Source organism: Coccomyxa subellipsoidea (genome assembly GCF_000258705.1).
Source record: "Coccomyxa subellipsoidea C-169, whole genome shotgun sequence".
Taxonomy (NCBI): Eukaryota; Viridiplantae; Chlorophyta; class Trebouxiophyceae; family Coccomyxaceae; genus Coccomyxa; species Coccomyxa subellipsoidea.
In genome coordinates, this window is record NW_005178032.1 from 345,889 (window position 1) to 373,596 (window position 27,708).

Here is a 27,708-nt window from a genome sequence, read left to right on the forward strand (position 1 = left end):
CTTTGTCAAGGTCATTCCACTTAAACAAAGCAGACTGCACCGTAGACTACAGACCCACTTGCCGGAACATGCTAGTGCACTTGTGTGTACCATACCAGGCTGCGCAGTGAGCAGCATGTGGATCAAATTATACCCATCTGCATGTGCACCCATGTGAATCAAGTTGTACTGCAATGCACCTATCGAGGCTGACTAATTAAAGCCAAGGCTGCCAGGAATTTTGAAGTCTCGTGACATTATGTGCAGGGCTTAAAAATGTGATGTCACAGGGCAGGGACTCACCAGGGGCACAGCGGCAGAGAGTTGGCGGTCGCGAATGCGCCGTGATCTCGCACCCATCGGACCCAGCCGCGCCAGCCGCCGTCCGATGAAAGTGTGTTGGGCGATCCCACCACCACAAGACCCCTGCGCGCATCAACACCATTGCCTACAATATCTGCATGTCCCTGGAGTCGGGCTTTTGCAATTCCAGAAGAACCAAGGGAGGCAGGCCATGCGGTCCGGCCCTTCAGAGAAGGAAAGACCACATGCAACTGGAACAACGAGGGCTGCCGGAAGACTCTCCCTGGTAATGAATACCCAGATGCAGCATGCCTCAGACACACCGCATGAGAGCAATACAAAGAGTCGGTATGAAGAAGCAGCAGGCATGCCATTTGCAGGCAGATGCTTCCAAGGGGAATTTGTCTGCCAATATTGGAGCATATACTGTATTGCCTAATTGGCGATCCGTACCGGCGCGGGCGGGTGATCGCAACATTGAGGCGGCGTGGGTCGGCAACAAAACCGAGGCTGCCCATTTCGTTGCATCGCACCGCGCTGAATACAATCACATCTGCTTCCCTCCCCTGGTACCCATCCACTGATGACACAGTCACCTGCACACCCATGACTCATCATGTCACTGTCACTTTATTTCATTTTCTAAAATAACACCGCGTCACCGCGTAAATACTGGAGAACATGTTTTTTTTCCAGAACAACTATGTTACATGCATGTCCAATCCATGACATATGGGCAAGATGGGCAACAAGTGGCATCTCAAGATGCAGATGAAGCAAGAGACTCCCAGTGCTGTCTAAACGTATACCCAGGATAAAGGAGTCAAGCACCACTGTTACAATAAGGCCGCCGCCTTTTTGCCAAACTCTACGAGGAACAAATGCAAATGTCAGGAGAGTGTGACACTGCATGCGGTGAGTCATGCGGTGAGTCAGCGCACCTTGTCGTAGAGGGCGCCGCCCTTAGACTTGAGGATGCTGCGGATGAGTCGGACCTGCCCATTGTACGGAGTCAGCACAGCGGCGCTCTCTGCATCGCCCGCTGTCATTAGTGCGACCACCGCCCTGCGCCAAAAATTCTCTAGGTAACCTAACCGCACCGCACCACAATCATTATTCATTTAGGCTCACATTTGGCATGCAGCGCATCGCAACCCTCTGCCCCAAGCATGAATGTGAATAAACCAATCAATCACAACTTATCGATCCCCAAGTTCTTAGCATTGCTGCGCCTTGCAGAAGGGGTGCAAACAAAAAAGGAAACCAGTGACGTGCCTCCATTGTCGAAACAGGAGATTCCAGTGACAACTGACCGAATAGAATTCAAGGGGCTTTGCAACAGGTTTTGGTGGGGAGGCGTACCGCACGGCGAGGATGGCTTCCTGCTTGTTGAAGTAGGAAGACCCGGTGTTGGCGGCTGCGGCGCTTTCGGCGCCCGGCTTGGCCGGTGATTTCGCCTTAGTGACTCCAATACTGCCGGTCATGGAGCGCTCTTCGAGCCCTGTTTCGCACTCCACCATCATCACTGGACAGCCCGGGTTGGGCCACGCCAGCCCTGCGGGCAACACAAAAAGCAGGTCATTCTTTGCCATGTTTCTGTCATGTGCCCTGTTTCACCTGTTTGTCATCGGCATTCTTATTGACAGCTTCCTGAAATCTGAAGTCTAGCCCAATATGCTGCAAATGCAAGTCGATATACCCTTGGCAAGCATGTCATGTGTGTATGCACAGCACCAAGCAGCACCAGCACCAGCACCACAGCAGCACCATTCAAGTAGGCGTCTGTCAGTGGTAAAAAGGGCTTCTCGTCTGCTGGCTCTATTCCGCAATGCAGCTTCTCACTTCAGGTCCGCCAAACTCAGCGTAGGATTCAATGGCATGCAAGATACAGAGAGTGAGGTCAAATTTCCACCAAGATTTGTAGTAAATCTGACATTGTCAGAGGTGATGAATGGTGATCAGGGAGCACACCTTGGGGCAGGGGCCTCTCCTCGGCGCTGATGCCCGTCTTAAGCTTGCCCTGGTAGAAGCGCGCGGATGGGAATTCTGCGATGAGCGGGTGCATGCGGTACTGCATGTCCAGCAGCACTGGCCCCAGGCCTGTACACAAATACACCACTACGATGCATTAGTGCAAATTCTCTCAAAAGTCTCCTGACACCCAGAGCGTCAAGCAGGTTACTTTACGCCAGGCCCCGCTTATTTCTATATGCAATATACAACCAAATATTATACATTATCAGAATTTGCGTTCCTTGCAGGGCCCTCACATGAGCAGATACAAAAACGAATGACTGACAGGAATACAGAGACAGAGACAGAGAAAGAGACCAAAACAGAGTCAGAGACATTGACGGACATGGATAGGAGGTTCCAATATAAGCAAGGGAAGTGCCCTGTGCACATCAGCACGCATGCAGAAGGGCAACACTAGTCTGTCTCTGTCCTTTTCTCTTCACACTCTCGCTAATCCTGCCAAGCTTTGGATCTTTCGTGTCTTAAATTTGGCTTGTCTTGGCCATGCGTGTTCCAATTTCAACCAAGCTTCATATAAAATGTCCCTGGACACTTTAAGCAGGAGGAAGAACATGGACTTGCATGCCAGCACCTCCACGGTGATGCATGCATTGCTCTAGGTGCATGCAGTGGTCACGCGGGGTGTGGCTTGTGCTATTTCTGTCTGTTTGCAATGTGTGTATCTGCAAAATTGCCACTTCCGGGGCAAATGTATACCCTTGAAAATCTTATTGCCCAACTCTCACTCTTGTGCTTGGAACCCAGGGGGGGCGCACACCTGACTCCTGCAGGCGATCAAAGAGGGTGCGGTCCAGCTGAGCATCCAGCGCCCCCTGTGACTGCAGCGTCGGCGGCAGCTGCTTCGGGTCCCCCGCCATCACCACACATTCAGCACCCCTCACCTGCCAGGACAGATCAAGTCCTGTCATCCCCTCTGTCGTGCTTATCTTTTTTTGGAAGCCGGTATAGTGTTGAAAGCATGTTTGATACTTGTCCTCCTTACGGGTAGGCCATAAGCTGAATATCTGCACACTTCTTCCTGACCATATATATCAGGCTAGAGACAGCCATCACGCCGGTATTGGGAAGCTGCGCAAGAGCACTGAAGTAAGGCAACTCACCCAACAGCAGAGTTGAGGTGCCACAGTATGAGACATGTTCTCAACACAGCCATGAGGCATTTTGCATGCTTCCAGGATTGCTGAATTCTGCGTGGAAGGTCTTTCCATATATGAGTCCTGAACAGTGGGGTGTGGCTAGACGCCATCCTTGCAAAGGCTTGCAGTCTTCAAAGACTGGCCCTCTGTGCCTCAAATTTTCACTCTCCCTGTCTCATCCCAGCTGCAGCATCTTGCACTAGAAGTAGGGAAGCTTCAGGCTTCCCTACTGGGCTGGTAAACCATGACTTGAGAGTTGAAATTGGGAGTATATTCAGCGTCTACTACAAAAATGAGTGTGCGCACCAGGGGGATGATGTTGGAGGGTTCTGTGGCCTGAGTGGCCTCGTCGACAATGACCATCTTGTAGCGCGCAGTGAAGAGCCGCTGATCATCCCCAGCCCCCGCGCACGTCGCGCACACCACCTGCAGGGCAATCCCCATTCAATTTTCGAATCCAAATTCGAACCCAGATTCAAATGCACTCCAGAGACACATTCCAGATCTTCAAGCAGCCCAGAACACCGAGCACAAGACATACATGCAGGCTGCACCCTTCACAATATAGCAAACTGTAGCAGAGCAAACAACCCTTCAATTTTTGATGTGCAAGCCCTCCAGTGCACAGCATTGCAAGCCTCTAGGCAGCCCGGAACACCAATCACAACACAATCATGCATGCTGCACCCATTGAATGGTGAAGCATTTTGAAGTAGCCGCTCGAGCGAGATCTGTAGAGCTCTACAGATCTGCAATGGCCCGCTCGTCTGCACGGTAGCTACGAACGGATCTAGACAAAGATCCCTTTCCTTGAGCTGACCATACCTCAAGTATACTCAAAAGAACGGGGAGTCTCGGAAGACTGCTGGACTGTTTATTTGCAGCAAGCAGCAGCAAGGTGCAGCAGTACTTAGTCATACCTGGCTGTCGCGCAGCACGGATTCGCCAGCGGCTTGCACGAGCTCATTGGCTTTCTGCCAGAGCAAATTCCCCTTCTTTTTTATCTCCCAAAGAGCATCCCGCTGGTCCCTCGGCAGCGCCCGGTCCCTCTGCGCCGCGTAGCCGCCGCGCTCGCGATGCACCTGGAAGAGCTCCTCCGCCCGTTGCCGCAGCTGTTGCGCCTGCGGCAGCCAAACCGGTTTCCGCTACTTTGAACTGCAAATTTGACGGAAATATTTGAAATTTCAAAAACGCCGCCTCTCAATTGTCCAAGAAACTCTGCATGGGGAACTGCTGGCTGCTTTCTCAGCACGCCACTGCAGACGCATGCCTCTTCTTTATACCGACTTGTTTCTTTATTCCTGCAATCGTTCAATTTGTGCATGCAAGTCCCTGAGTTCGATTGTTTCGCTCACAAGCAAGGCAGCAGGTCTCAATTTCCAAGAGGTGTACACGCATCAAGCGGTCATCAGAGCGATCAGCGCCTACGAAAGTTCCGGTGTTCCCAGAGGCATCATATGCAATTACCGCTGTGACGGCCGTTTGGCAAAACAGCCTGCAGCAATCGCTTCACCAGCAGCAGATTATGAGATCTTTCACCTGCTGGCCTTCGGGCGTCTGCAGGGCCTTCCCTTCCAACGTGGCATGCCGCACTCCCTCCCTCACCTGCAAGCCACCAGCCTCAAATCTCATCATGCTTTTCCTCCCAGGCAACTCCAGCACCACGCCGGCAACTTGCAGTCCTCTGTAGCCATCTTGTTACCGCACAGAAGATCAGTCACCCAGCCTTTTGATCTGATCCTGTTGATCTGAATACACTGCAACTGGATACTCTGCCGCTGGACCCCAAACACGGTGACTGACTAGCTTTTTTATACCAATTCCAAAAAAATATTAGGCTTTTGGCAGTCTTCAACTCGAGCTTGTCTGCAGGCGCAACCTGCCTCCTACCAGGAAAAGACTGTCATGACAATGAACTTTGATGATAACAAACCACAAAAAGATTGCACCCTGGCAGGCTGCCTTCTGGCAGCAACAGCGTGTAGTAATAATACTAATGATAAGAGACACAGAAAAGGGCGCACCTTGGCTGGCTGGCCCATGCGCGTGACGTTGATGCCGCGCGCGAGCAGCCCTTCCACGATGTTGTCCGTGGCCGCGTTGGTGTCCGCGCACGCCAGAATCGGGCCCATCATCGCCGCGCGTTGGGGCGTGCCCGAGATGCGCGCCAGGATCTCCAGCAGCGCCAGCAGCGTCCGCGTCTTGCCAGTGCCGGGCGGACCCTGCCAGCATGGCAGCAGCATCAGCGTTTGTCAGAAGTTGTGAGCGTTGTTGTCAGCTAGATACTACTTCCAGACCTGCTCCAGCTACTGATCGTCCAGAAAAGTCAGATCCGTGCGGCATTGCTCCCCCTGTAAATCTAGGACAGAAAACTTGACTGGCCCCTTGGAAGACATAAGTCATTGAAATAAACAGAAATCCACGGAAAAAGTGAACCATTGCAGAAAAGACAGAGTTGCTTCGCTGTTGCCAAAAAAGTTTCTTGCAACAACTACGGACATCCATGATGCTGGCACTGGGTTAATTGGTACATCGTCATGCGCTGCCTTTGCATGGACATGTCGACACTGGCGGATACAGTTGCTCAGTGCCAGGGCATGGCAACTATTTAAAATTGGCACCATTGAAGGGTCAATAATCAGCGCACCTGCCAGAGGGTGAATGTGGATGACATGGCGGTGGCGATGGCTCGCTGCTGGCTCCTGTTCAGGCCGTCCAGGGAAGCCAGCACCTCGCGCGCATCCTTGCGCCAGCTGTCATCACTGCACCACGCCACGCCAAGCCAGCATCAGCCTTAGTCGCCTGGCAACCTTGTACAAGGGATTACATGCAGTACTGCAGCGTGCATCTGCATGGCTGCTGCACAACTGCCCCCATCCCTGTCGGCCCTTGGAGACTATCAAATTTTTCGAGCACCAGTGCTTGGCTGGCCAAGCAATCTAGCAAAGACACATCCATGCTTCCCCATCCTTGCAGAAAAGCATGGAAGTCAGAATTGCACGTGCCGGAGATGACCAACTGCAGCGCGACAATCAAGTTCCAATAAGCTTGAGACCCAGCGCTATATGAGGTCCCACACCTGGCCCAAGCAGGGGGGGTCGATGCGAGGGTAGGGGAAGCGGGGGAGCCAAGCACAATTTTCCTGACACGTTCCTCGCCGATGCGGAAGCTGCGTAGCAGCTGCTCAGCAGGTGTGTCTCCGCCTGCGCCGCGGCCCAGCACGGCGCGAACCTCCTGCAGCTTCTGTTCGGCTTCCCACGGCCGGTCCAGGTTGTATATGGCCTGCCCGCCACCCATGTAATCCCCCTCAGCATACCTCTCCCACACGTAAAGTCTTCCAAAACACAATTAGGATGCATGCCATCAGGTTTTCATAGGAACCCTTGCTTCTCTTGATCTTCAGCAAATACCTAGCACTGAGCTCGTCACAGAGGCTTTGCTCCACAAGCAAGCAAGTCCACCTATACTGCTCTGTATTGTTGATAGTACAGCAAAACTTCAATGCCACAGAAATTGGGCCGTGAGCCTGTGCTTCCCAGGCAACATTACATAGGCACTGCCCCAAGGGTGGAATAAGGAGGCAAAGAAGCGCGCACCTTGACTCGTTGAGACTAGCGCAGCCTTTCCAGGACACTAATTCTTGGGTTTTTGCTTGCAAGTGAAGATTGAGGAGGCACCAATCTAGGAGTGGCTGGCGCGGGTAAGCAAAAGACACACCTTGAGCTGGCGCTGGAAAGTGGTCTCTGGGGAGTACTTGTCCATGCGCCACACACTGTTGGGAGGGCACTCCTCCATTCCGTCGCTGGCCGCGCGAGAAAATGCGATGCGCAGAAAATTCCGCCGGATCTCCAGAATCGTGCCCTCGAACGACTGGTAGTCGTCCATGGTCTATTTGCCCCAGAAAACTTATTCATCGTTGTGTGCAATCCATGGCGTTGCAACATCATAACAATAAATTACCGTTCCTCTCAATCCATGGTCAGATAACCCGGAACAACTACTTATCTTTGCATGCATTCCATTGTCTGGGAGCCTCAGAAATATCCCCCATCATTGCATGCACTCCAGTTAGATGACATCCTGAACCCCTTCTAGCCCGGTAGGTCTGCCCAGCATTCGTAGAGTTGGCTGCCATGCCCAGGCGATTGTAGCACGAGAGGGGCAGCTGTCATATAAATAGGTACTGTGCCAGTGAGGCAATGGCGTGCATGTCAGCAGCAAGACCAGATAAAAACTATAAGTGCATGAATATGCTCTCACCGTGCCACGAACGGCTTCGGGTAGCTGCCCGTCCTGCATGGTCCTGACCAGCAAGATGCCATCTCCCTGGGAAAACCTGCACATTGCGAGCCCACCCTTTTTTTTCCTTTAATCCGCGATGTTTTGCCCTGCCAAAGAGTCAAGCCTTATTTAAGCATGCACCACATGGTTATGCATCTGGCCAAAGAAAGCAATGGCAGACATGCAAATTTAGGTTGAATCTTACTGTAGAGAAATGAAGGTTTGGTGTTTTTCAAAGGACACAAATGCGCCTCCCCCGCCCGCTAGAAAATGCAGAGACCACTGGAACCCATTGGGGGTCGGCATGGCCTAGTGCTCTGCTTAAAAACACCTCAATGTCAGCACTATTGGACAGAGATTTGTTGCAATCGTGCGGCAATGTGCACCTGTTGTAGGGCAGTTCTGGCAGCTCAGGAGCGCTGTCAGGTGCATCCTGGCCCTCGTGCTGGTTCTCCTGCGTTGGCCTCTCTGGGACCATCTGTGGGTTGAGTGTGAAGCGCCACACCACGTTGCTGTAAAGGCGTCCGTCCAGACTGCCCACAAGATTTGTGAGAACGTTGCCTGACGCCTTCAGCTGCCGTGTGCTCGACCTGCCCAGCGAGCAGATCACTCTTACATGCCTAAAAGATTTGTCTTTCTGTCGCACCATTTTTTTAAAAATTGTACAGAAAGCTTCCTTCAACCCTTTTTTTGAAGGTTCAAATCTTGGGAAGTAGTTTCGTTGGACACCTACCTATGAAACCTTCAAAGCAGAATTGAATCTTGTCATGTAGGCCTTGCCACAACAAGCAGGTGCATAGAGAGGAGAAGCCGTAGCATCCCTTTCCAGGCAGTGTATCAAATGTTGCAGGTGAATTCTGTACATGTGTTGTTCTTGGCAGGGAGTGTCACCTTCTGTACAGTCGCAGGATAGCTTCCTTGGTGGAGTCCAACTCTGCCTTGACTCCCAGCACCAGCCGTGCCTACAAAACAAAGCCCCCTTCACTCACCGGCCAACCTACAAGACATCCCCATACAGAACCCAGGAATGAAGCTGCCTCTTTGCTCATGCGCATAGTCATGCAAGGTCCCCAAGCACACTCAAATGAGCCCAGGGGAGGCCAAGCCACGCCGTGTCATGCCTCTGCACTGACAGGCGCAACACCTGCATCTTTGCTGACGCTTGAGCAGGTTCCCAAGCACACACATTGATGTTAGGCTTCATACTTTTTCAGGCCCCCCAGACGTGGCTGCGGACGCCTGCGTGTGTGCCCTGTGGCCTTTGGCTTTCGATTTGCCAACCGTCAATCATGATAATAATAACGCACAAGTCACAAAGGAGAGCCAGGCAGGATGACAACCCACCTGCAGCTTCCTGGCAGCTCGCAGGAAGTCCTGCTCGGGGTCTTCTCCACTCTGCGCGCTGGACTGGGCCTCCAACTCTTCCCACTGCTGAAGCGCAGTTGCCTGCACTTGTGAATACTGCTTCCCGCTGATAATATCCACAGACCCCTCGTCCTCCTGTTCAGGCTCGTCCCACCCCCTGCCATCCTCCTGCATGGCGGGGGCCTCTCCCTGGTCCCTCGGAGAGTCCCCCCACCAGCCACCACCCCAGTCCCCCGCAGTCCCCTCGGCCGAGGCCCAACCACCGCCACTGCTGCCGCTCTCGCTCCACTGGGACCCCCCTCTGCCGCCTCGGTGAGCCGGTTCCTCCCTGCGGCGGCCCCGCCCGTTCCTCTGCACCCCCCGGTCGCCCCCACCTGCAGTCCAGCTTACTTGTCATGACCCCAAACCCATCCAGCCCAGTGTCAGTCTCATGTCCCTGCACTGTCACTCAACCTCAAAAGGATGTGGGCATTGAGAATATATCTCAGCAATTACACAATTTGTCAAGAATGCGACAGAGCATCTGTCAGGGCGCCAGAAAAGGTTTCTAGGACTGTGCGAGGGGCCAGTGTACCTCTGTTGCTGTAGGATTCCCTGCCTCCTCCTCCTGTCTGACTGCTGTCCCTGGGAGTTTCCCCTGCCGACGCCCAGCCGCCGCTGTTCGCCGGGCCGGGCTCGGGAAGGTCCGGCAGATCCGCTGGAAGCTCTGCGTCCCACCTGACAGGGCCTCGCTTGCTGCCGCCCTCCTCCTGCCGCATGCAAACATCGCTATAACTTCACTATACTCAATTCCTACTTGTCTGCAAGGCAGGAAAAGCGTGTAATGATACTAATAGTAGCTGCCAGAGGTAAGGTGCATCTGCAGACAACTGCATGTAAAGGCCGCCGCAAATTGCAGCACCTTGATGGACTTGCCAGATCCATCGAGACGCAAGCAATCGTGGGTACGCTGCTTGATGGTTTTACCGGCCCCCGCCAGCCGGGGCCATGCAGACAGATAGCTATGCAAGAGCAAATGTCCTATGTCAGGGAGGCTTGCGCACACTGCTGTTAATCCACCCATCTAGACACACTCAATGTGGGTGCAGAGGCAAGACAGAGAGCAACACGAAATGGCTTCGTTCCTATAAGGCAGTATTATGGTCCGCATTGCACAGAGGCACCCACCACGGGGTCAATCAGGCCCTCCCACCAGCTGCCAGGATCAGCCTGGCCAACTTCTGCATCCCCAGCCCAGTCATCCCACTCCTTTGCTGCAGCTGCTTCTGCATCGCTAGAGATTGCTGACCAGCTGCCGCCATCCGGTGCCCCATCGGACGCCATTTCCGACGGCTGCATGGGTGGCTCGCTGGTGCCCTCTTCAGGGGTGCTGGCACTCGCATGCATGGCTTCAGAAGCTGCCATTGCTGCAGGGGCTTGAGGGTCCTCTGTTGGGGGGGTCCAAGGGCCGTGAATGATGTCCCAAGAGGAGTTGCTGGATGCTGATGGCTCCTGGTCTGAGAAGAGGCTGTCCCAGCTGGTGGTGGCTCCAACCACCCGGCGTGCTGACAGGACCTGGCACTGCCTTCGCATTGCTCTGGATCCTCGTCGAGCACTGCCTTCTGAGCCCTGGCATCCCCAAGGTTGCTCTGTCAGCTGTCAGCTGAGAACAGCCCTATCTTCAACATATAAGCATTTGCTCCAAAATTGCGTACATATATATCGGCTTGATCTAGCAATAAAGAACAGACGTGCTTGCAGACAATACAGCAACTCTAGGCCTAGTAGCTAGCTTTACCTGCGCTACTATCCTTCTTTGCAGGGGCCATCTTGACGACGCCGGCACTCTGATAGGCAATGTGGAGGAACCCAGAAGGTTTTTGCAATTCCCCAAAGAGCAAGACATCCTAGCCAACGTGACAGAAATTACATCTCGGTTTCGGAAATATAGCTCCTATCTGCTCAGAGCAATTTATGACTTATAAAATCGGCACGATATAACTGCCTCCAAATAACGTTATAAATACAGTATTACGTTTTATATAGGAGTAGGAAATCGTTCTTCTGCTCTGAAAGAAGCGATAGATGGGCCGTCAGCCTGCTGGTCCAGCGTGGCAGGGCTTGCCTGACGGCGTCCCAATCAATCCAAGAATGTAGTAAAATTCTTTATCGATTTGACCATATTTTCCTTCAATAAACTGTAGTAACATTCTTTGGAGGCCAATAGCGTGCATGCCGTCCACACCCGAGGATGTTCTACGATCTTTGCCTGCAAGGTGATGATGTAGATTCCTTTCTACAGAGGGACCGTGTTGCTATGGCCGTGCGCCTCGGAATTGATTGCGTTGCAACAGCGCATATCGTGAACGATCGCCTCATCGACAAAGACAGGTGCGGGAAACAACAATTGCCAACACATTTGCTGGCATGAGCAGACAAAATGGACCTCTAAGATGCTTCAGGAGCAGTGATAAGAAAGATCCTCTCCCATTTCTGCCTATTATGGCAGGTACAATTTAAAATTAGTGGCTTAGCTGGGCAACTTGTCCAGAGCCTAGTAGAAGAAACGTCCTGGACCTCTAAGTCACTGAGACTCCAGCCAAGGCATCGTGTGGTCACAGGTGCACACAGCAGCCGCTGGAGGCGGCAACCCTGGCAGCTGCAGGGCCTGGCGTGGCCGAGGCGCTGCGCTCGCAGCAGGGCCTGACCAGGAACGGAGGGGCGGCTCCTCGGCAGCTGGCGCAGGTCAGCCGTCTCACCATTGCTCTCGAGGAAGCGGCAACCGCCGCGCAGCTTCTCGGCGCGGCCAATCCTATCACAGCCTCCTACGACGTGCTCGCCGTGCAGCCCCTCTCGGAGCGCGTGTTTCAGCAGGTGCCCCTACACATCATGCTCTCCTTCACCTCCTGGCCCATTGATGCATGCAGACCAACAGGCACACCACTGAATCTCCTCCTGCCTTGCTCATGTTTTATACGTGTGGCAACTTGAGATGGGCCGCATGTAGGCATTGCTTTAAAACTTGTATAACTTTCTTAATCTACATGTGAACTTGGTTGTTTCGATCTCCCTGGCCTGTATTTCTGCTTTTCGATTTCGATTTGGGGGGGCCATATTCTGGCGCCCACTCATCGTCGGCATCACACGGTACTGGGCGGACTAATAGAATTCCAGGGGGCTTGGCATGCAAGGAACACAGCAGCCAGAGCGGGTTGCTGGGATGAGAGTGCATGTGGCAGGTGTGCAGGCGTGCGCGGCGCTAGAGGTAGACATAATAACGTTTGACATGGCGCGGCGGCTGCCCTTCCGGCTGCGGCCGGGGCCGTTGCAGGCCGCGGTCAAGCGAGGCCTTCACCTGGAGATCTGCTATGCGGCCGCCCTGCGCGATGAGACCTCCCGCCGTAACTTCTTCTCCAATGCCTCAGGTGCGGTGCCACCTGCTTGGCACTTGTTAGGACCCTTTAATCTTCATTTAAAATGACTGGACAAGGTCGGGAACGAGATCTTTAGGCAGGCAACTCTTTGGAATCAAGCAAAGAGAGTCGTCTGGCGTCAAGAAATTAGAGTTATCTGAGGGTCTGATTTGTTCACATCGAGGACATGACAGCTTCTTGCTGGACAATTTGACCAAATGTACTTTGCATGGTGAGGGTCTTGATGGGTGTCTGCTGGGTGCAGCGCTGGTGCGGGCATCCAGGGGGCAGGGCATAATCGTGAGCAGCGGCGCACGCGCGGCATTTGAACTGCGGGGGCCGTATGATGTCATGAATCTTGTCACCCTCTGCGGGCTCACAGAGCAGCAGGCCAAGGTGCAGATGTCCTTCATCCTTCTCTTCTTGCAACACTGCGCTCGCATGTGTGCTGCAACGTTTGCTCAAGGAATGACCTCAAAAAGCTGAGGAAATTGGAAGTAGGCGGGGGGCAGTACAAATATGGAGCACTGTGCCCACGGTTGATTGGCGATCTTGGATCCGGCGAGTCCCTCACGGGGTAGGATTTGTAGCCTTCAACAGCGGCTTGTCTGCAGACGCACCCTTGCCTCTGGCAGGAAAGGCATGTTATGAATTTAATAACAATAAACTGGAAGGTAAGCAAGTCTTGTGGGGTGTAGGCGGCAATATCAGAGCGGTGCCGTCAAGTTGCCAGGCATGCTGAAAAGCGGAAGGCGTACAAGGGAACTCTGACCATTGTCAGCATTCCCACTGCGGGCAATGACAGTGCAGCCAAGGAGCAGCAACCCAGTCAACTTCTGCAGCAGGCAAGTGCAGTAGCGGGGACGACCGTGAGGGAGCAGGGGCAGCCAATGGAGACAGATCGGCAGCAGCCTAAAGCCAAGCGAGGCAAGCGGCGCAGGAGATAACCAACCAGTTATGTTCCAAGTGCTTTACAGGGTTGATAATTTTATCAGCAATTGTTAGTAAATTGGCATAGTAGCCCCTTGACAAGCTTGGACAAGCTCTTAAGACTCTCTCCTGCTCTTTATTTTGGAAAGTGACGGGTGTTTTGTCACCTGGTCTAATATTGTAACGCATATGCATGGCCATGGAATGAAAGAAAGTAAAACTTCCTAAGTAGGTATTGTGTTTGCATTTGTCAGTGAGAGATCCCTTGAGGACTCTATGTCTCCCTTAAGCTTGATTTCTCCTAAAAGTGTCGCCAAAGACATGGAGAATTGTGTGCACATGTGGCTGCTCAACTTTGAACTCATGCCTTCTCTTCACCCTGCCATCAACACCTTCAGCACGCACGTGCGACACTTATTCTCTCTTGGAGACGTCATCTTGCGCAACACATACACAGCAGCACGTCACACTCGACTGTGCTCAAAAAGACACATACAAAAGTTGTGACAGTTCTAAGTCTCTTCCGGTGTCTGAATATGCCTTTTGTTGACATTAAGAGCTCTTCCCCTTCAGTGACGCTGCAATGTCATCATAGTGCTCCCCAAGCTCAATGCCATTCCTGCATGTTGCAAACACAGTCAGCCAAAATACATGCCCAGCAAGCATTCCTAGACGGCCGATACCATTTGCAATCAATAGACAAGGGGGGCTTTGGCCTCACCCTTCAGGATCATAGAGGAAAATCTGGCTGGCATTCGTCCCTGGCACAAGGAATTTGTGGAACTCTATGTTGAAGTGCTTCAAGCGCAGCTCAGCCTGCTCCAAGCTTGCCACAGCAAAAGCTGCACACATCACGTCAATACAAAGCTCAGATCGTGCCGTGCCCTGATGAGAACAGATCAATGCGTTACCTGAGCTGAGGGATTTACTTTGCATAGATGAGGCGAAAACAACAATATGTCCCACCTTTATGAGCACCTCTGCGGATGTACCAAGGCTCTGGATGGTCTGCATCATACATCTCCTGCATTGGCGCACACATTCTTCTATAGAATGCAATACTAATTTCAGATGCAGATTGGAATTGCAGATCCAAGGCAAGAAGACAAAAATTGCAACGTACAAGACAGTTGTGACAAAATAAAGCAGCAAAAATAAAGGGCGCACAGAAGGGCCATCATTGCTGCAGTTGACATGGGTCTGGAAAAATAAGCACCTTCCAATTTCTGACATCCTTCCTGGGGATGGTGGGATCATCATCAATGAGGTGAAGGGTAAGGCCGCCGCCTTGAAGCCAAGCGCCAGCGAAAGGGAAGGGGGGCCGTGGCAGTTGCTTCATGCCAAGCACCCTGGTGTAAAACCTGCAGAGCAGCAGCAAAGCCAGCAAAGGGCTCAGATACCCAGGTCCTCTCAGTGCAAAAATAAAAGGGAAATTCCCCATGAAACAATGATCAATGTTGACATGCATGGCAAATTCGCATGACATTGATACAAGGCAGAGGCAGCTGCATACTTTGTCATGGATTCGACATCTTGCACGCCCAGTGCAGCATGGTTCATGGACAGGAGCTCGATTGGCGCTTCTGCATCCTGCCCAGCGTCTGTTTCCCAGAGAGCGCTGTCCTCCTGGTGCTGTGGAGGCACAGACTTCCAGAAGATCTCCCCAAGGTAAGTCTGCGCCTTCTGTTCGGTGTATCCAAAGGACCCAGGCGCTGCTACAGGTGCCTGCTACATTTGCAGATCATTCAGTGGCGATGAGATCATCGTGTATTTTTCAAGCGATCAAAAGTTTATATCCAAATAACTTCAGGAAATACATGCATCAAGGAGCGATTCAGATGTAGATCACGTGGCTACAGCACTGAAACGCAGATGTCGATTTCACGCCAACGAAACTCACCTCTGAGGTTGATGCGTCTGCTTCAACCCGCAATCTTGATAGCCTGTGATTGTGAGAAAACTTTTGTCTGCTCAAGAAGGCATTCCCTGACTTCAGGATGATGGGCCCAGGAGTCCCCACAGCATGCTGAAGGATACCATTGCCAAGTAAAGCTGACCCCATCCTTCGATGAAACCAGATTCAAAAGACCTAGATGACACTAAATCCTTGACGTGCTACAGTACGTGCCGATCCTGTAGCGATGGACCTTCCCTCTCTCTTCTTCAGGGAGGTGATAAATTTTCCATGGGGAAGCTGTCGCCTCAGATGGGGAAGCTGTCTGACGCTTCTCTCTCATCTAAGATGTCCCTTTCCTTTAATCGGTCCTTGACCCTTGTTTCTACATTTTAGAATTTCTGCAACAATGGACGTATTTAGGGATGTCGCCATCTACAAGGAGAAGATTGCTCAGGAACTCCAAGGCTTGGCTGATGGTGAGAAGCTCGCTGAACTTATTGACGCCAGCAAGAAGGTTGAGGTCGTGCTCCTGGGACAGATGAGGAGCTACATGGCTGACCTGTTCGAATGCCTTTCCTGGCGCTATGCGAGCATGCAGGTGCGAAATACACAATTCCGCCTCGGGTTCCATCACTCCCATCGACGCATGTCTGAAGAGGATTTCGGAGGGTTTTGTGTGGCTTACCATTTCTTCCAAGTCTCTTGCAAAGATCACAACCAGCGATCGTGGTGTACTGGAGGAATACTGCCGGAAAGCGCCTTACTTAGGCAACTTCGGCCTTCGGAGCCAGGTTTATTTGGGACTGATCTGGAAGCTTTTCTTCTGCAGGAAGTCGAGAAAAAGAGGCAATTTCTGATGGCAGGTAAGCGATGTCGTGTGCGCAAACATATCGTGAGAGTTTGCCGCACTGGCCAGCACTGACAGCAGACTTATCCTGTTGTGAGACACCATTGTGACATGAACTCTACGATTTCCTTGCTGCGCAGCCTGTGAAGAGCAGCTAGTGGTGCTCAAGCGAGACTTCTTCCCTTCTCTGGCCAAAGAGCATGGGATTGCTCAGGAGTACACAGCGCAGTGCAAGGTGCCAGTCAGCCTGAATTCACTGCCGATGACTACGTCCAACTTTGCATCAAAACAGCTCACAATTTTTTACGCTGCACAGGATCGGACAGCACACACCATCGATGACTACAAGCAGCTGGCAGATTTGGAATTTGCCCTCATAGTATGGCGGCAGAACCTCAAACGTGACCTGGCCACGACACCGTCAAAGGAGGCAAGCTTTTCTCCAATATTGCAGCCCTTTTAGCACTGCTTGTGTCTCTGTCTGATTTTGCAATGCTTGCAATCTTTGTAGCCCTGGCTTTTGACGTGTCACGCAGTGGCTAAGGCATTAAGGAAACATGACCAGAACTTCTTCGCTAAAACCAGCGCTCACAACTCAAATCAAGTCTGAAAACTCCTGCAGGAAAAGTCGCAGAGGGTCCGCGCGGCCTACATTGAGTCAGAGAAGCTCGTCAAGCACTGCCTCAGCCAGAGCCACAAGTCTTGGAATGACCTGTCGCGCGCCAGCCTACGCAGACCGCTCGGGTCCAGAGCAAGCAACCAACCCTCCCGCGCCCGGGGCATGTCCCTATCCGACGAGCCTCTCGGAGGTGAGCAAATGCTCTGCATTTGGCACTCACTTTGGCAGTTGCTGCTGGAATGATAAGCTGGAATGCGAGCCATGTGCCCCGTTGTCATCCCAAAAAAACCACCTGTCGTCAGCTGCCAGGCTCTTGTTTGTTGAAGCGATGTATGCACGTGTCTTTCTTGGGTCTTGAACCGACGTGCATACCGCTGTGGCAGACAGGACCCTGACGTTCACAACTGCACACGCTCTCCTTGGATGATGTCACAGTGTAGGTCTGGCAGCGCATGCCTTGGCCACCTGATTATCCTGAAGGGCTTTTGTAAAAGTTTGGGAACAATGGCGCAGGGGACAACATAATCACGGTGTACGAGCGGGCGATGGCGCAGGTGTGGCTGCGGCTGGAAGCTATTGCGCAGCAGCACGGCGTTGCAGATGCCCTGCAGATGCTCATAAGGGTGAGTCGCATTACTAATATGCAGTACATCTCCAAATACACCCTTTCATTTCCTGCCTCAGGGGGTACTAAAGACTACAGGTAGTCTCAAGTACCGCCTGCCTGCCTACCCGTTCCAGTCAATCACAATGTGTCTGCCCACCTCTGAGTTCCTGCTGCACAACTTGTGCCAAGAGCTTGCTAGTGATTTATAACAAAAGAAAGTCCCCAGAGCTATTTGGTTCTGCACCACTTGTTGCATGCAGTTTCGTGCCAGAACAGTGTCAGGATTGCCAATTTCCGGCGGAAACAGACACACGAGAAGTTTGTGATATGACGATGGGCAGTGACGGACTGTCTACAAGGCCAATGAGCCTCAGGTGGCTCCCAACAGGTCTCTAAAACGTAACAATCAGTCACAATCATATATTTATGTGGCTTAATGTCTGCGCAGATGGACCGGGCGGCCTCGCACCCTATGAATTTCAGTGAGGTGGCGACGGCCCTCAAGACAGTGTCAAGCGCGCTGGACTCCGGGGCCACCCCAGAGGCAGCGCAGCAGCAGGCGCAGCAAAACTTGGGCCGCAGTGGAGGGCTAACACCTTCAGCCAGCGCGCCTGTCAGCACTTCCAAGGGTATGCAGACTTCTACGGCTGCATACCGGCTGTTGATTGAGAATGAGCCCTGAATCAGGGCATTGCAGGGCTCATACACCCTCACATCCCGAGCGCATGGCTCTGCAGTGTGGAGGGAACGCTCAGAGCAGAGTGTTGGTCTGGCGGGGGGCCTGCCCTGTACTGAGCTATAAAGGCGCTCTCGGGTACTCCTCCAGAACAATCAATCAGGAGACAAGTGGACCAGTTGTCTATTATAGGCATGCACTGGGAGGTCTCCGCGAATGAAAGGAGGAGAGTGCAAGTGAGCTTGGAATCAGATGCAGAGAACAACAAAACAGTGGTACCATCCCCCAGTTCGTAGATGGTTTTTTCGCTGTGATTGCGAGGCTTACCTCCAGATTTTGCATGTCTGTGGGCTGGCAGCGTATGATAGTCCACATTTGCATATGCCTAGAGTCATTTTCGTTAGCTTGAAGTTCCAGGCAAGAGCGTGACTGCAAGGACTAGGATGCATGCTGCACCGGCCAGACTCAATTTTGCGTAGTGAATTTACGAGTCTTGAGTCCTCCTAGAAAAGCCCAGTATTGCAAGACAAGGCATCCAGAGTGGCAGTGTTTCCAATCTTTGATAGAACACCCTGTGGAAAGCGTGCCATGTTGAATCGCATGTATTATTTTGCCAGTGTGTGTGTGTTTGTTAGGTCCACAGAACGAGACGCATGTACATCAGCAAAGTACACCACATACTATTTAGGGAATGCTCTGGATCTTGATTCCGTTTGTGCCTAGATCTAGCAATTTCCACCTGTCTGCAAGGCAAACCTGAAGATGACTGCAACTCAACGCAGGTGTTCTAGGGGTGCTGCTTGCTGTATAGTTTGGTTAGGAGAGTACCTTATCGCTGTGCATCTTTGTAAGCTGCTGCCCCATGTGAGCGTTCGATATTTAACCTCTAGGACAGTGCCTGCACAGTGAACCATTTCACTGCCCTCTTTAATGTTATAATATTAAGCGGCTGTCAGGCGTTTCAGGCGTGTGCAAGTTGCACAAGAAGCCTGAGCGCGTGCCTTTCTGAACACCAGCGGTGAATGAGGGTCACCGCCTGTCAAGTTGAATTTCAAGCCATGTAATCGGATATTCCGGTGGTCATCATGGTGATGTGGCAATTGATGCTAACTAGAAGCATGAAGCATGCAGCGCTGCTGAGCAACATATGAGCGCTCAGCAATATCAATTGGCATGGATGCCGGCAAGTTGAACACGCATACAATCATGCATGCGAAGCAGGAACACAGCAAGCCCCTTCACTCTTAAGCTGCAGCTGCATAGCTTGGACCTCTCCTCTTCCACATAAGACCATCATGTGTGATGAGTCATATGGTGGCCACGCTGGAGAATGGCTCAGAGTCCAAACTGTTGATTCTCGGCTTAAAGAACTTCTGCAACGGATGTGAAGGCGTCTGTACTTATCAATTAGCCTGCTTTGGATTCATGGCCTTGCGTGCCACAACACTGTCCCTGCAAAAGGTGTTGTTTTCTGGGAGCTTTGCTGGACCTCTCGTGATTCGTGGAATGGCTACAGCAGCGGACGTAGAGAAGGCACTGAAAGAACGATTGAAGGCATCGGAAGTGGTAAAGTCCCTCGTGTCCCCCTTATAATGTGATTTTATTGCATTGTGACTGTGGTGATCTGAGGCTAAATACCCTGGTTTTTTCCTCGACAGACTGTCATCGACACATCAGGAGGGTAAGAAATTATCTTTTTACGTCCTTTTATGGGTAATTTGCATTGATCGGAACTATTTCTGGTATTGAAGTTCTGTTGCATTGATCTCACATGCGGTGCTGTCACATGCAGATGCGGTGCAAGCTTTGACGTTGCAGTCATTTCGGAAGCTTTCGAGGGCAAGAGATTACTTGAACGACACAGATTGGTGAGTGAAGGCCTTTTGCTGCACAAATTATGAGGACAGCTGCTGTGCTGTATGCTTATGAGGGAGAGTATTATCTGCAGATCAACAATGCCCTCGCTGAGGAAATGAAGCAAATTCATGCGCTGAGCATCCGGCAGTGCTGGACTCCAGAGCAGCAAAAGAAGGCGCAGGGCACTTGACTCTGCCACCAGCCAGCACTCAGTGAAGGTCTCCAGCACTTGGCAGCATTTCCTTGCTGCTGGATTTCTCCAGAACAGTATGCTCTTAGTTGGGGCATTGCTCTCAGGATGAGATGGACAACGCGCTTGACTAAATGTGCATAGCACATTGTGAAGTCCGGTAGTATCACTTTTCCAGAGATGTTGGAAAAGTAGCCTAGTTATATGGTAAGTGGTGAATGCTCGCGGCTGCAAGGCAACTTCGCTGATTGCCAAGATGTATAGAAGGGATCTTTGCAGACCCTTGCACTTGCCAATTGTGCAGCACCAAGAGATCTGCCGACAGAGCAAGTTACAGGATATGTAAATTCTGAAGGGAAATGCACAATCATCCGGCTGGGCCCCCCATGGGCAAGTTAGACATGCGGGGGCTAGCATTCCGATAACTCCTTTGAATAGCTAGCAATGCTACGACACTGCATATATATGTTATCAAAGTCAGTTGCTTGGGCGTCCGGAAGAGCCTGCAGACCAGCTCCAGCAATCCCTCTTGGGAGATGGGTGAGTGCCAAAATTGTGCAAGAGCTTGTTGAAAGTCTTTCCAGCTCGACGTTGCATGCGCGTTTGAATGCTGTTGATGCAATTTGAAGTGAACGTCGACGTCCTCCCCAGAACATCTCCTCAGCTGAAGTGATCGACTTAAACACAGGAGCGTTAGCTTTGATGCTGCGTGCACAGCTAAGCATGCAATGCACAGACCCCTTGCAGGACGCAGGCAACAAAGAAAGTGCCATTTGTGTGAATAAGCTGCTAATGAGGCTTGATGCTGGATGCTCCCGTCTTGCAACTCCCAGGCACGGTGCCTTGTATCAATATTGAATGTTCTGCAAATGAATCTTCTGTACATGACTGGGCAGGAGCAAATGCTGCATGTCAAGCTCTTGCATGTGCACAATCAGATGCAAGTTCCCTGTAGGCTTGAAGCGTGGTCCAGCAAATTGTCATCATGAGATGATGATCAGTACAACTTGTTTGAAACATGCCGCAGCTATGATATTTGTCCCTGTAACCTCGATCAGCAAGGTCTGCTTGGTTACAAGTGAAGTTTATTTCGCTCAAGTCTCATTGTAATGCACCTCGAAAAGATGGCAGCTCCAGACTTTTTCCTTACAGCTGAGCTGTTGCACAAGAGAGCAATGATTCTCACATTTCAAACACGCACACTCAAAGGACAGCAATCTTCTCAACGGGGATCAATAAGTTCCCAACAAAGGCAGTCCACCGCAAGCACCTTCAAACCAGTAACATCACGTGAATTGCAACTCTGAACATTCTTCCCTCCAGAGATTCAATATGTTGCCTTCTCGCAACCGTTCTGTAGTGCACTGCTCACAGCAGCATTTTGTACCGATCCATTGTACAATGTAGGGCTCAAAGAAACGAAAGCTCATGCATATACTTCATGCTCATCCAACAGAAGACGGACATCGCTTGGAGGTGGCATCCGCCATGCAGCATGGGCATGCAGCGCACTTGCCGTCACAGTTTTAAGTGCATTCCTGCAAGCCTGATGGTAGGGGTTCTTTGAGGGTTGTTCTGCCAATGACTCCGCAGTTCTAGGTGCCCTTCCGGAACTTATCACGCAACAGGTATCCCAAAAGGGCCACAGCTGTGAGGCTCGCGGCAATGATAAATTTTTCAGGCAGCTCTTTGACGGCCTCTGGCGTGCCTGCTACCATGTTCTGCACTGCATTCTGCGTTGCTGCTGCATTTGTGGGAGCTGTCTGGAAGATCACATCCGCAATGACGGAGAAACCTGCACATGCAGGCAGATGCAACATCATCATCAGCACGGGCAATGCATAGCAAAGCCACATCGTGAAGGGTTATGTGCAGTGCAGCGATGATGAGACCAGCTTAAGAGATGCTGTGGACAGGACCTGCAAGCCTGCAACGGTGGAATTGCCTAATCTCCACCACTCTAGATTGGCAATGCAGTTAGATCATCTACATTCCAAGACCCGCACTGGATCAAGTCACAGAGCTAGTTGGAAGAGCAGGTGTGATCCCAACCTGGCAGTGCAGATGTCACGGGCTGTCGTCGCCGAAGTGGAGTGAATCGTGATAGATGCGGTAGCGCTGGGGATGTCTGACCAGCCAAACTGAGTCTGCCTACTTTGCAAGATGTCAGCATCAGGACGCACGTGAGCAAAATCGTCCCTGTTGTTTGCTCCTGAAAGGTGTGCTGGAACCACTTGCGAAACGCACCCTGCTCAACGTTAGCAGTTTCTTGTCTTCTGGATCCATCGATCTATCTTCGCGCTTAAATATCCCGAGAATGTAGATCAGGACCAGAAACGCCGCCTGACAGGTGCATGCTGACGGTGATGCCTTGCTTTTGCTGGAAAACGCGCGGAAGAAACCGCAGACAGCCTAAAAGCAGGGCAGCGTTTAGGATTTAGGCTTTTGTGTAAGGGCTATAGGTGAAATATCGCAGGGCTCATCCTTCCCTGCGTAGGACAAGCTGACTTCGCTTGCTCGCCAAGACAGAATCTTCCCGTCGGCGGCTTAAAGATCCCATAGGTGAGCGAAGGCGCTCTCACGTGCTGCGATTGGTCACAGAATATGTCAAAGGAGGGAAGGCGAGGCAGGGGTCTCCCATCGGCAATCAATTGCCTATGACTGAGCGGCCACGCACGGCGCCTTAAGATCCCGGAGCAGAGCTGCAGTGTCTGCGAAAGCGCAGTGTTTGCTACAGATAGGAAGTTTAATGCAAGATAGGTCTTTTCTGGGCTAGCTTAAGCCGAAGCAGGAGTTCAGGGGGTTCGCCCTCTTTTGACGGGGATGTTGACTCAGCTTATCCTCAGCCATGCGGCCCCGAGCTGCCTCTGACATGCCTTTCTGGCTCTTGCAGGAGCAACTTGGAGACATAATTCGTTTCACAGCATGGCGAACGACTTTTCTATTCCGGTGCGGCTTGCCTTGACGCAGTTGACCGTTGCCATCAACCCTTTCACGTGCTGTGCTTGAATGCCGTGCAACCCAGCGGGCCAGCTTTAGCGATGTAGCCTGTCCGATGGTCTTGGAACCTGTTTTTGAGCAATGTTTATCTCCTCCTGCAGGGGGATGACATCCTGGAGAACAGCAGCCAGGTGCCAACTAGGAAGCGCTCCATGAGGCCCAGGTGCCCTAGGACACTGCTAGAGGAGACGTATTACGTGAGCCCCCTTGACGGCCAGTCCATGGACGAGGGCGATCTGTCAGACGAGTCTGCAGAGGACGAGGAGGCTGCAGCCCTGCTGCTGGAGATGGGCCACTTTCTAGACTCAGCGGTAGATGCCAGGGCTCTCAGCCCTGCAGCCCAGCCAGCAAAGGCAGGCGGGAGGAAGCAGGGCGCCAGCATCAGCTTCAGGTGCACCTCATGCCACCAGCCGGCTGTGCTGCGTGGCGAGAAGCGGCCGACCTTCTTCTGCGCCTCATGCCCATCCAAGGGAGGCGCGCAGAAGCGAGCGCAGCGCGCTCTGCATGGCAGCAGCGGCCGCCTCATCAGCGTCGCCGAGGCCACCGAGCTGCTGGCAGCCAGATCTGGCGGCATCGCGCCTCCAAAACAGCAGGTGAGCTCCCACCGCCTCAGCCAATGACCGTGTGCAGCCCTCGGGAGTGTAAGGTGCTTGTGGAGAGGAAGACAACGGCCTGACATTGGGAGGCAAGGTGAAGACCGATGGCTTTCTTGATGGCGGCGAGCGGCCTTATAATGGAACTTCTTGGTGTGATGCAGGCGCAGCAGCAGAGGGTATGCCCGCCGATATTCCAGGGGATGGGGCCGGAGCGGGAGCGCTGCATGGAGCGGCTGCCGTCGGTGCCGGTGCAGAACCGCGCAGCCGACCCCGACTGGGTGCCCTCCCAACTGGCGCGCGCCTGCAGCGAGGGCGGCGAGGCCAACCAGGGCCGCTGCAAGTGCGGTGAGCCACTCCTCTGCTAGTACCTTTGCTGCCAGTATGTTGCACCGTCTTATCTCGCCAATGTTGTCGCCCCATGCCCAATGCAAGGTTTAGGGACTCTTCCTTTGCGAGGCAGGGAAGGACCGCACTTGCGCTGCACTGCTCAACTGAGCACTTGTGCAGAGGTGAGCGGCCTCTGTCTCAGGCCCAAGGGGGGTTGCACAGTTGGTAAAGGTGTCATGACTAAGTGGTGGTCCGTGTCTGGCTCGCAGGCAAGCGCATCAGCGCGGCGCACCCGCCCTGCAAGAGCGAGCTGATGCTGCTGTGCGAGAAATTCCAGGCCCGCTTTGGGGGTCCCCAGGCGGCGCCGTCGCTCATCCTGCTGAACGAGGCGGCCATAGAGCTGGCTGTGCCCCGCCGCCGCCTCTATGACATCATCAACGTCCTGGAGGCTGTGGAGGTGAGCACTCGCCTCCTCTGCCTCTCATAATATGTCCATCATTATGAACACTTCCGGCTTGATAGTGGGAGCTGCATACACGTTTTTGAGGAGAATTGCTTTGGTTGTCAATCAAGGAGCTCTGCAGTATGTGAGAGAGGGGTGCATAAAGCTGGGCTGACTTGATGCGTTTGCTGTGGCAGATCGTGACGCGGACTGGCAAGCTGGCGTACGAGTGGAGGGGCCTGAAGCACCTGCCCCAGCTGCTGGACCGCCTGGTTGCTGACCAGGTGAGTCACACCACCCCCTGCATGCCTTTATGTCAGCTTTTTTCTCAGCAACACTCTACTAAAGACTCTCCTGCAGATCCGTTTGGCACAAGGGATGTCCTTATCCAAAAGTGAAGGGGATCTTGCACTCAACAGATGGAGGGAATACTGCGACCATGCAGTCATGTACTTGAAATTGAAATCTGTTTGTGCATGTGCAGCTGGCGGGTCTGCCGGTGGAGGATCGGCTGCGGCGGACGGCGGCGCCAGCCAAGAACGCAGCGGCGGCCGGCTCGAGCGAGGAGGGCAGCGGCGGCGACGAGGCGGCGCCAAAGGAGCGCATGCCGCCCACGCACTCCCTCTGGATGCTCAGCCGCAAATTTGTTCGCCTGCTACTTACCACCCAGGTGCTGCACTTCCCACCCGCTGTTGCATCCATCGGCGTGTTGTCATAAGATGTTTTTGAAACCGCCTGGAGATTGGCAGCGTCTGTGTGCTCTTGCTGGTGGATAGGATTCACCACCCTGGCAGTGTAGCTCGCCGCCATGATGTGTTCCAAGTCAGCCGGCATGAGCACACAAAGATAATGCATGCCTTTCTGGTTGTAGAATTGCTGGTTGCATTGAGCGGCTGTGTGGCACTTTTGGGGAAGAGTCACGTCTGGTACCGCAGTAATCGCATCATTCAGTCGGATAAGCATCTGAAGTTTTTTGGGCCTCATTGCAGGGCCCCGTCCCGCTGGCGGAAGCAGCGGTGGCGCTGATCGGCGCTGACGTGGCGGCGGCTCGGCGCGCTCAGGCGCAGATTACAGTTGAGCGGCGCCTGTACGACATCGGCTCCATCCTGTCCTCTGTGGGCCTCATCGAGAAGACCTACCTCGGCAAACGGTGCGTCCCTGATGCTGCTCATTACATCTTCCCCATCTCCAATTTTGAATACTCCGAATGCCTTATGTGTCTCCACAGCTCTCGAGTCAACAGCTGTCAACATGCAGCAATGCATGGGAAAGTGTCCAGCCTTGTTTTTGAGTGGTTTTGGCACTGGAGGCACATGCAGGAGACCACAGAAGGGACTCGAAGCTGTGCATCCATATTTTACCATGGAAAAGAGGATGTTGTCTTACTTTTTTTGTGGATTTGCTTACCGCAGGCAGCCGGCGTTCTCCTGGAGGTGGCCGTGGCGCAGCAGCAAGCCGGAGGTGGGTGCGGCTCCAGCCAGCCTCAAGCTTCCCGGCAGCAACGGCGACAGCGCCCACGCCAACAGCAACACCAGCTGCGGCACCCTCATCGACGCGTCCAACACGGCGCCTCAGGTTTGATTTCTCATTTTTCCAACTCGCTGCCTCGTTTTGTGTGTCCATGCTGGCACCCTGTTGGCTGCAATGGGGTCTCCTGTGTACTTGATTTCCCGGTCGATGCCTGTGGCAGCTTCAAGTGTCAAATCCCACTAGCTGGGTCCCCTGAGCACAAATAAATGGCGTTGAGTGAAGATCGAGCAAGCAGACTGAGATGCGGGGACTGCGTTTGCAGGGACAGAACGCGGCGGATGACGCGCAGTGCCTCACCCCGAGCTCCGCAACCAGAGCAGGCGACAATGCCAAGCGCGCATGGGCCGCGGCGGTTGGGGGCGATCCCTCCGCCAAGCGCGCAAAGATCGAGCCTGCCCCCCAGCCGCAGCCGCCCTTCGGCGCTACCCGTCTCTGCGCAGCGGTCACAGAGCACATGGTGCGCTCCCATCATGCATGTGGGCCGAACACTGCCCAATCTATTATTTTAAGTTGTGCCCCTGTACAGGAGATATATATGTAGAGGAAGGCCTAGAGGAGATGGATTGTTAATTTTAGATGTCTTACTCCCCTGCGTTTGTGGGTGTTGTTCATTCCAACATCCTGTTTCATAGCACTCTGATCCATTCTCGTGTGCATGTGATCCTGACAAGGATTTGTGATTGATTGCAGGCGGGTCACATGCTGGCTCATCCCCTGCCGCAGCCCATGAGCCTGCCCGGCTTTGCATGGGGCCAGGGCATCCCAATGCCGGCCGTGAGCATGCCACCGCCAGGTGTCAGCATGCCGCTGCACCTGCTCGCAGCTTCCTACCTGCCCTTCCCCACCAGTGAGCACTCTCTGCCACCTGAAACCTGCTCTTGTCATCCCTCCTGGGTTATGCCAGCGTTGTGCTGTTATCTTTGCTTGTGCCATCTAGAAGGTGATACACATGTGAGAACAGAGACTGTGTTGTTAATGCTGCACCAAGGGGCCTTCTCCTGAGACAGGCAGCAGAAGTTTGGCTTGGAAGAAGACAGGCAGCAGAAGTTTGGCTTGGAAGTTGCACGGAAGCTGACACACTGGTAATGTTGCAGGTCACGCTGACATGGCGGCCATGTGGAACGATCCGCACTTTGCAGCGGCGCTGCGTTCAACGGCATACCTGCACCTGCCCATGCCCTCCGACGCGCGTCCCCCGGCGGCCCTGCCATTCCCCCTGCCTTCGCAGCTCTCCCTGTCCGCCATTGGCGCAAGCCAGCGCTAGGAAAGCCTGCGCGAACGCCCAATCAATTTGCTGTTTCAGGCTGATTTGAAATCCGGGGCCGAGCAGGCTTTGGGTCCGAGTCAGTCCCTGATGTGCGAGGTGCTGCGCCGCAGAGCTTCCACTTTTAGCTGCGTTGTATATGCTGTTTTTTGGCGCTGAGCGAACGAGTGCTGAGCGGAGGGGGAGAGAGGCTTTGTGATTTTGCAAATGAAAATTTGTTGCAGCCCGCACCTGTCGTGACTGGATGGCTGTTGACTTGGCTTGTCACAAGCTCCGTGGCAATCTATTGGTGCTCCATCCTTGGGTGTCCTGCTGCCATTTTTTGGAGAGCAATGACCAATTTTGTCAATGTGAGTACATTTATAGCAATGACACGCGCGCGCACCGATTCTGGTGCATCGTTTGCTCTTCCGTCCTGCTGCATTACGAATGA

At 53.0% G+C, this 27,708-nt stretch overlaps 6 protein-coding genes across 6 annotated transcripts; 4 read left to right on the forward strand and 2 right to left on the reverse strand.

The window, feature by feature from the left end:
* Positions 1-332: 332 nt before the first annotated feature.
* On the reverse strand, positions 333-6,165 carry COCSUDRAFT_2407 (P-loop containing nucleoside triphosphate hydrolase protein; the record flags this gene model as incomplete). The annotated part of the gene is made up of 9 exons (XM_005646270.1): positions 333-405; positions 736-892; positions 1,592-1,837; positions 2,254-2,382; positions 3,077-3,200; positions 3,762-3,881; positions 4,376-4,429; positions 5,366-5,677; positions 6,103-6,165. Coding segments are annotated over 9 exons (1,278 nt in total), but the record flags the coding sequence as incomplete, so codon positions are not given.
* A 5,741-nt stretch (positions 6,166-11,906) lies between these two features.
* On the forward strand, positions 11,907-12,979 carry COCSUDRAFT_17064 (PHP domain-like protein; the record flags this gene model as incomplete). Its single annotated transcript, XM_005646271.1, has 3 exons — positions 11,907-11,954; positions 12,328-12,505; positions 12,759-12,979. Coding segments are annotated over 3 exons (447 nt in total), but the record flags the coding sequence as incomplete, so codon positions are not given.
* Positions 12,980-13,975: 996 nt separating this feature from the next.
* Positions 13,976-15,246, reverse strand: COCSUDRAFT_56231 (Glyoxalase/Bleomycin resistance protein/Dihydroxybiphenyl dioxygenase; the record flags this gene model as incomplete). The annotated part of the gene is made up of 6 exons (XM_005646272.1): positions 13,976-14,042; positions 14,145-14,265; positions 14,402-14,447; positions 14,640-14,784; positions 14,937-15,148; positions 15,241-15,246. The coding sequence occupies 6 exons, from the start codon at positions 15,244-15,246 to the stop codon at positions 13,976-13,978; spliced, it is 597 nt and encodes a 198-aa protein (XP_005646329.1).
* A 480-nt stretch (positions 15,247-15,726) lies between these two features.
* COCSUDRAFT_56232 (hypothetical protein) lies at positions 15,727-18,195 on the forward strand (the record flags this gene model as incomplete). The annotated part of the gene is made up of 7 exons (XM_005646273.1): positions 15,727-15,918; positions 16,150-16,183; positions 16,308-16,546; positions 16,790-16,976; positions 17,300-17,409; positions 17,842-18,022; positions 18,131-18,195. 7 exons carry the CDS (start codon positions 15,727-15,729, stop codon positions 18,193-18,195), a joined length of 1,008 nt encoding a protein of 335 aa, XP_005646330.1.
* A 1,222-nt stretch (positions 18,196-19,417) lies between these two features.
* On the forward strand, positions 19,418-20,740 carry COCSUDRAFT_29795 (bola-like protein). The gene is made up of 4 exons (XM_005646274.1): positions 19,418-19,635; positions 19,728-19,750; positions 19,862-19,937; positions 20,018-20,740. The coding sequence occupies exons 1-4, from the start codon at positions 19,495-19,497 to the stop codon at positions 20,114-20,116; spliced, it is 339 nt and encodes a 112-aa protein (XP_005646331.1). The 5' UTR covers positions 19,418-19,494; the 3' UTR covers positions 20,117-20,740.
* A 2,301-nt stretch (positions 20,741-23,041) lies between these two features.
* Positions 23,042-27,275, forward strand: COCSUDRAFT_42835 (hypothetical protein; the record flags this gene model as incomplete). Its single annotated transcript, XM_005646275.1, has 11 exons — positions 23,042-23,065; positions 23,218-23,709; positions 23,874-24,057; positions 24,309-24,496; positions 24,679-24,765; positions 24,966-25,151; positions 25,471-25,631; positions 25,894-26,056; positions 26,274-26,468; positions 26,702-26,858; positions 27,106-27,275. 11 exons carry the CDS (start codon positions 23,042-23,044, stop codon positions 27,273-27,275), a joined length of 2,007 nt encoding a protein of 668 aa, XP_005646332.1.
* Positions 27,276-27,708: the final 433 nt, after the last annotated feature.

Coding starts and splice junctions, on each gene's coding strand:
- COCSUDRAFT_29795 (XM_005646274.1), top strand. CDS start 19,495: ATGGCCTTGCGTGCCACAACACTGTCCCTGCAAAAGGTGTTGTTTTCT. Junction 19,751..19,861: donor GTCATCGACACATCAGGAGG/GTAAGAAATTAT, acceptor TGTCACATGCAG/ATGCGGTGCAAGCTTTGACG. Junction 19,938..20,017: donor TACTTGAACGACACAGATTG/GTGAGTGAAGGC, acceptor TATTATCTGCAG/ATCAACAATGCCCTCGCTGA.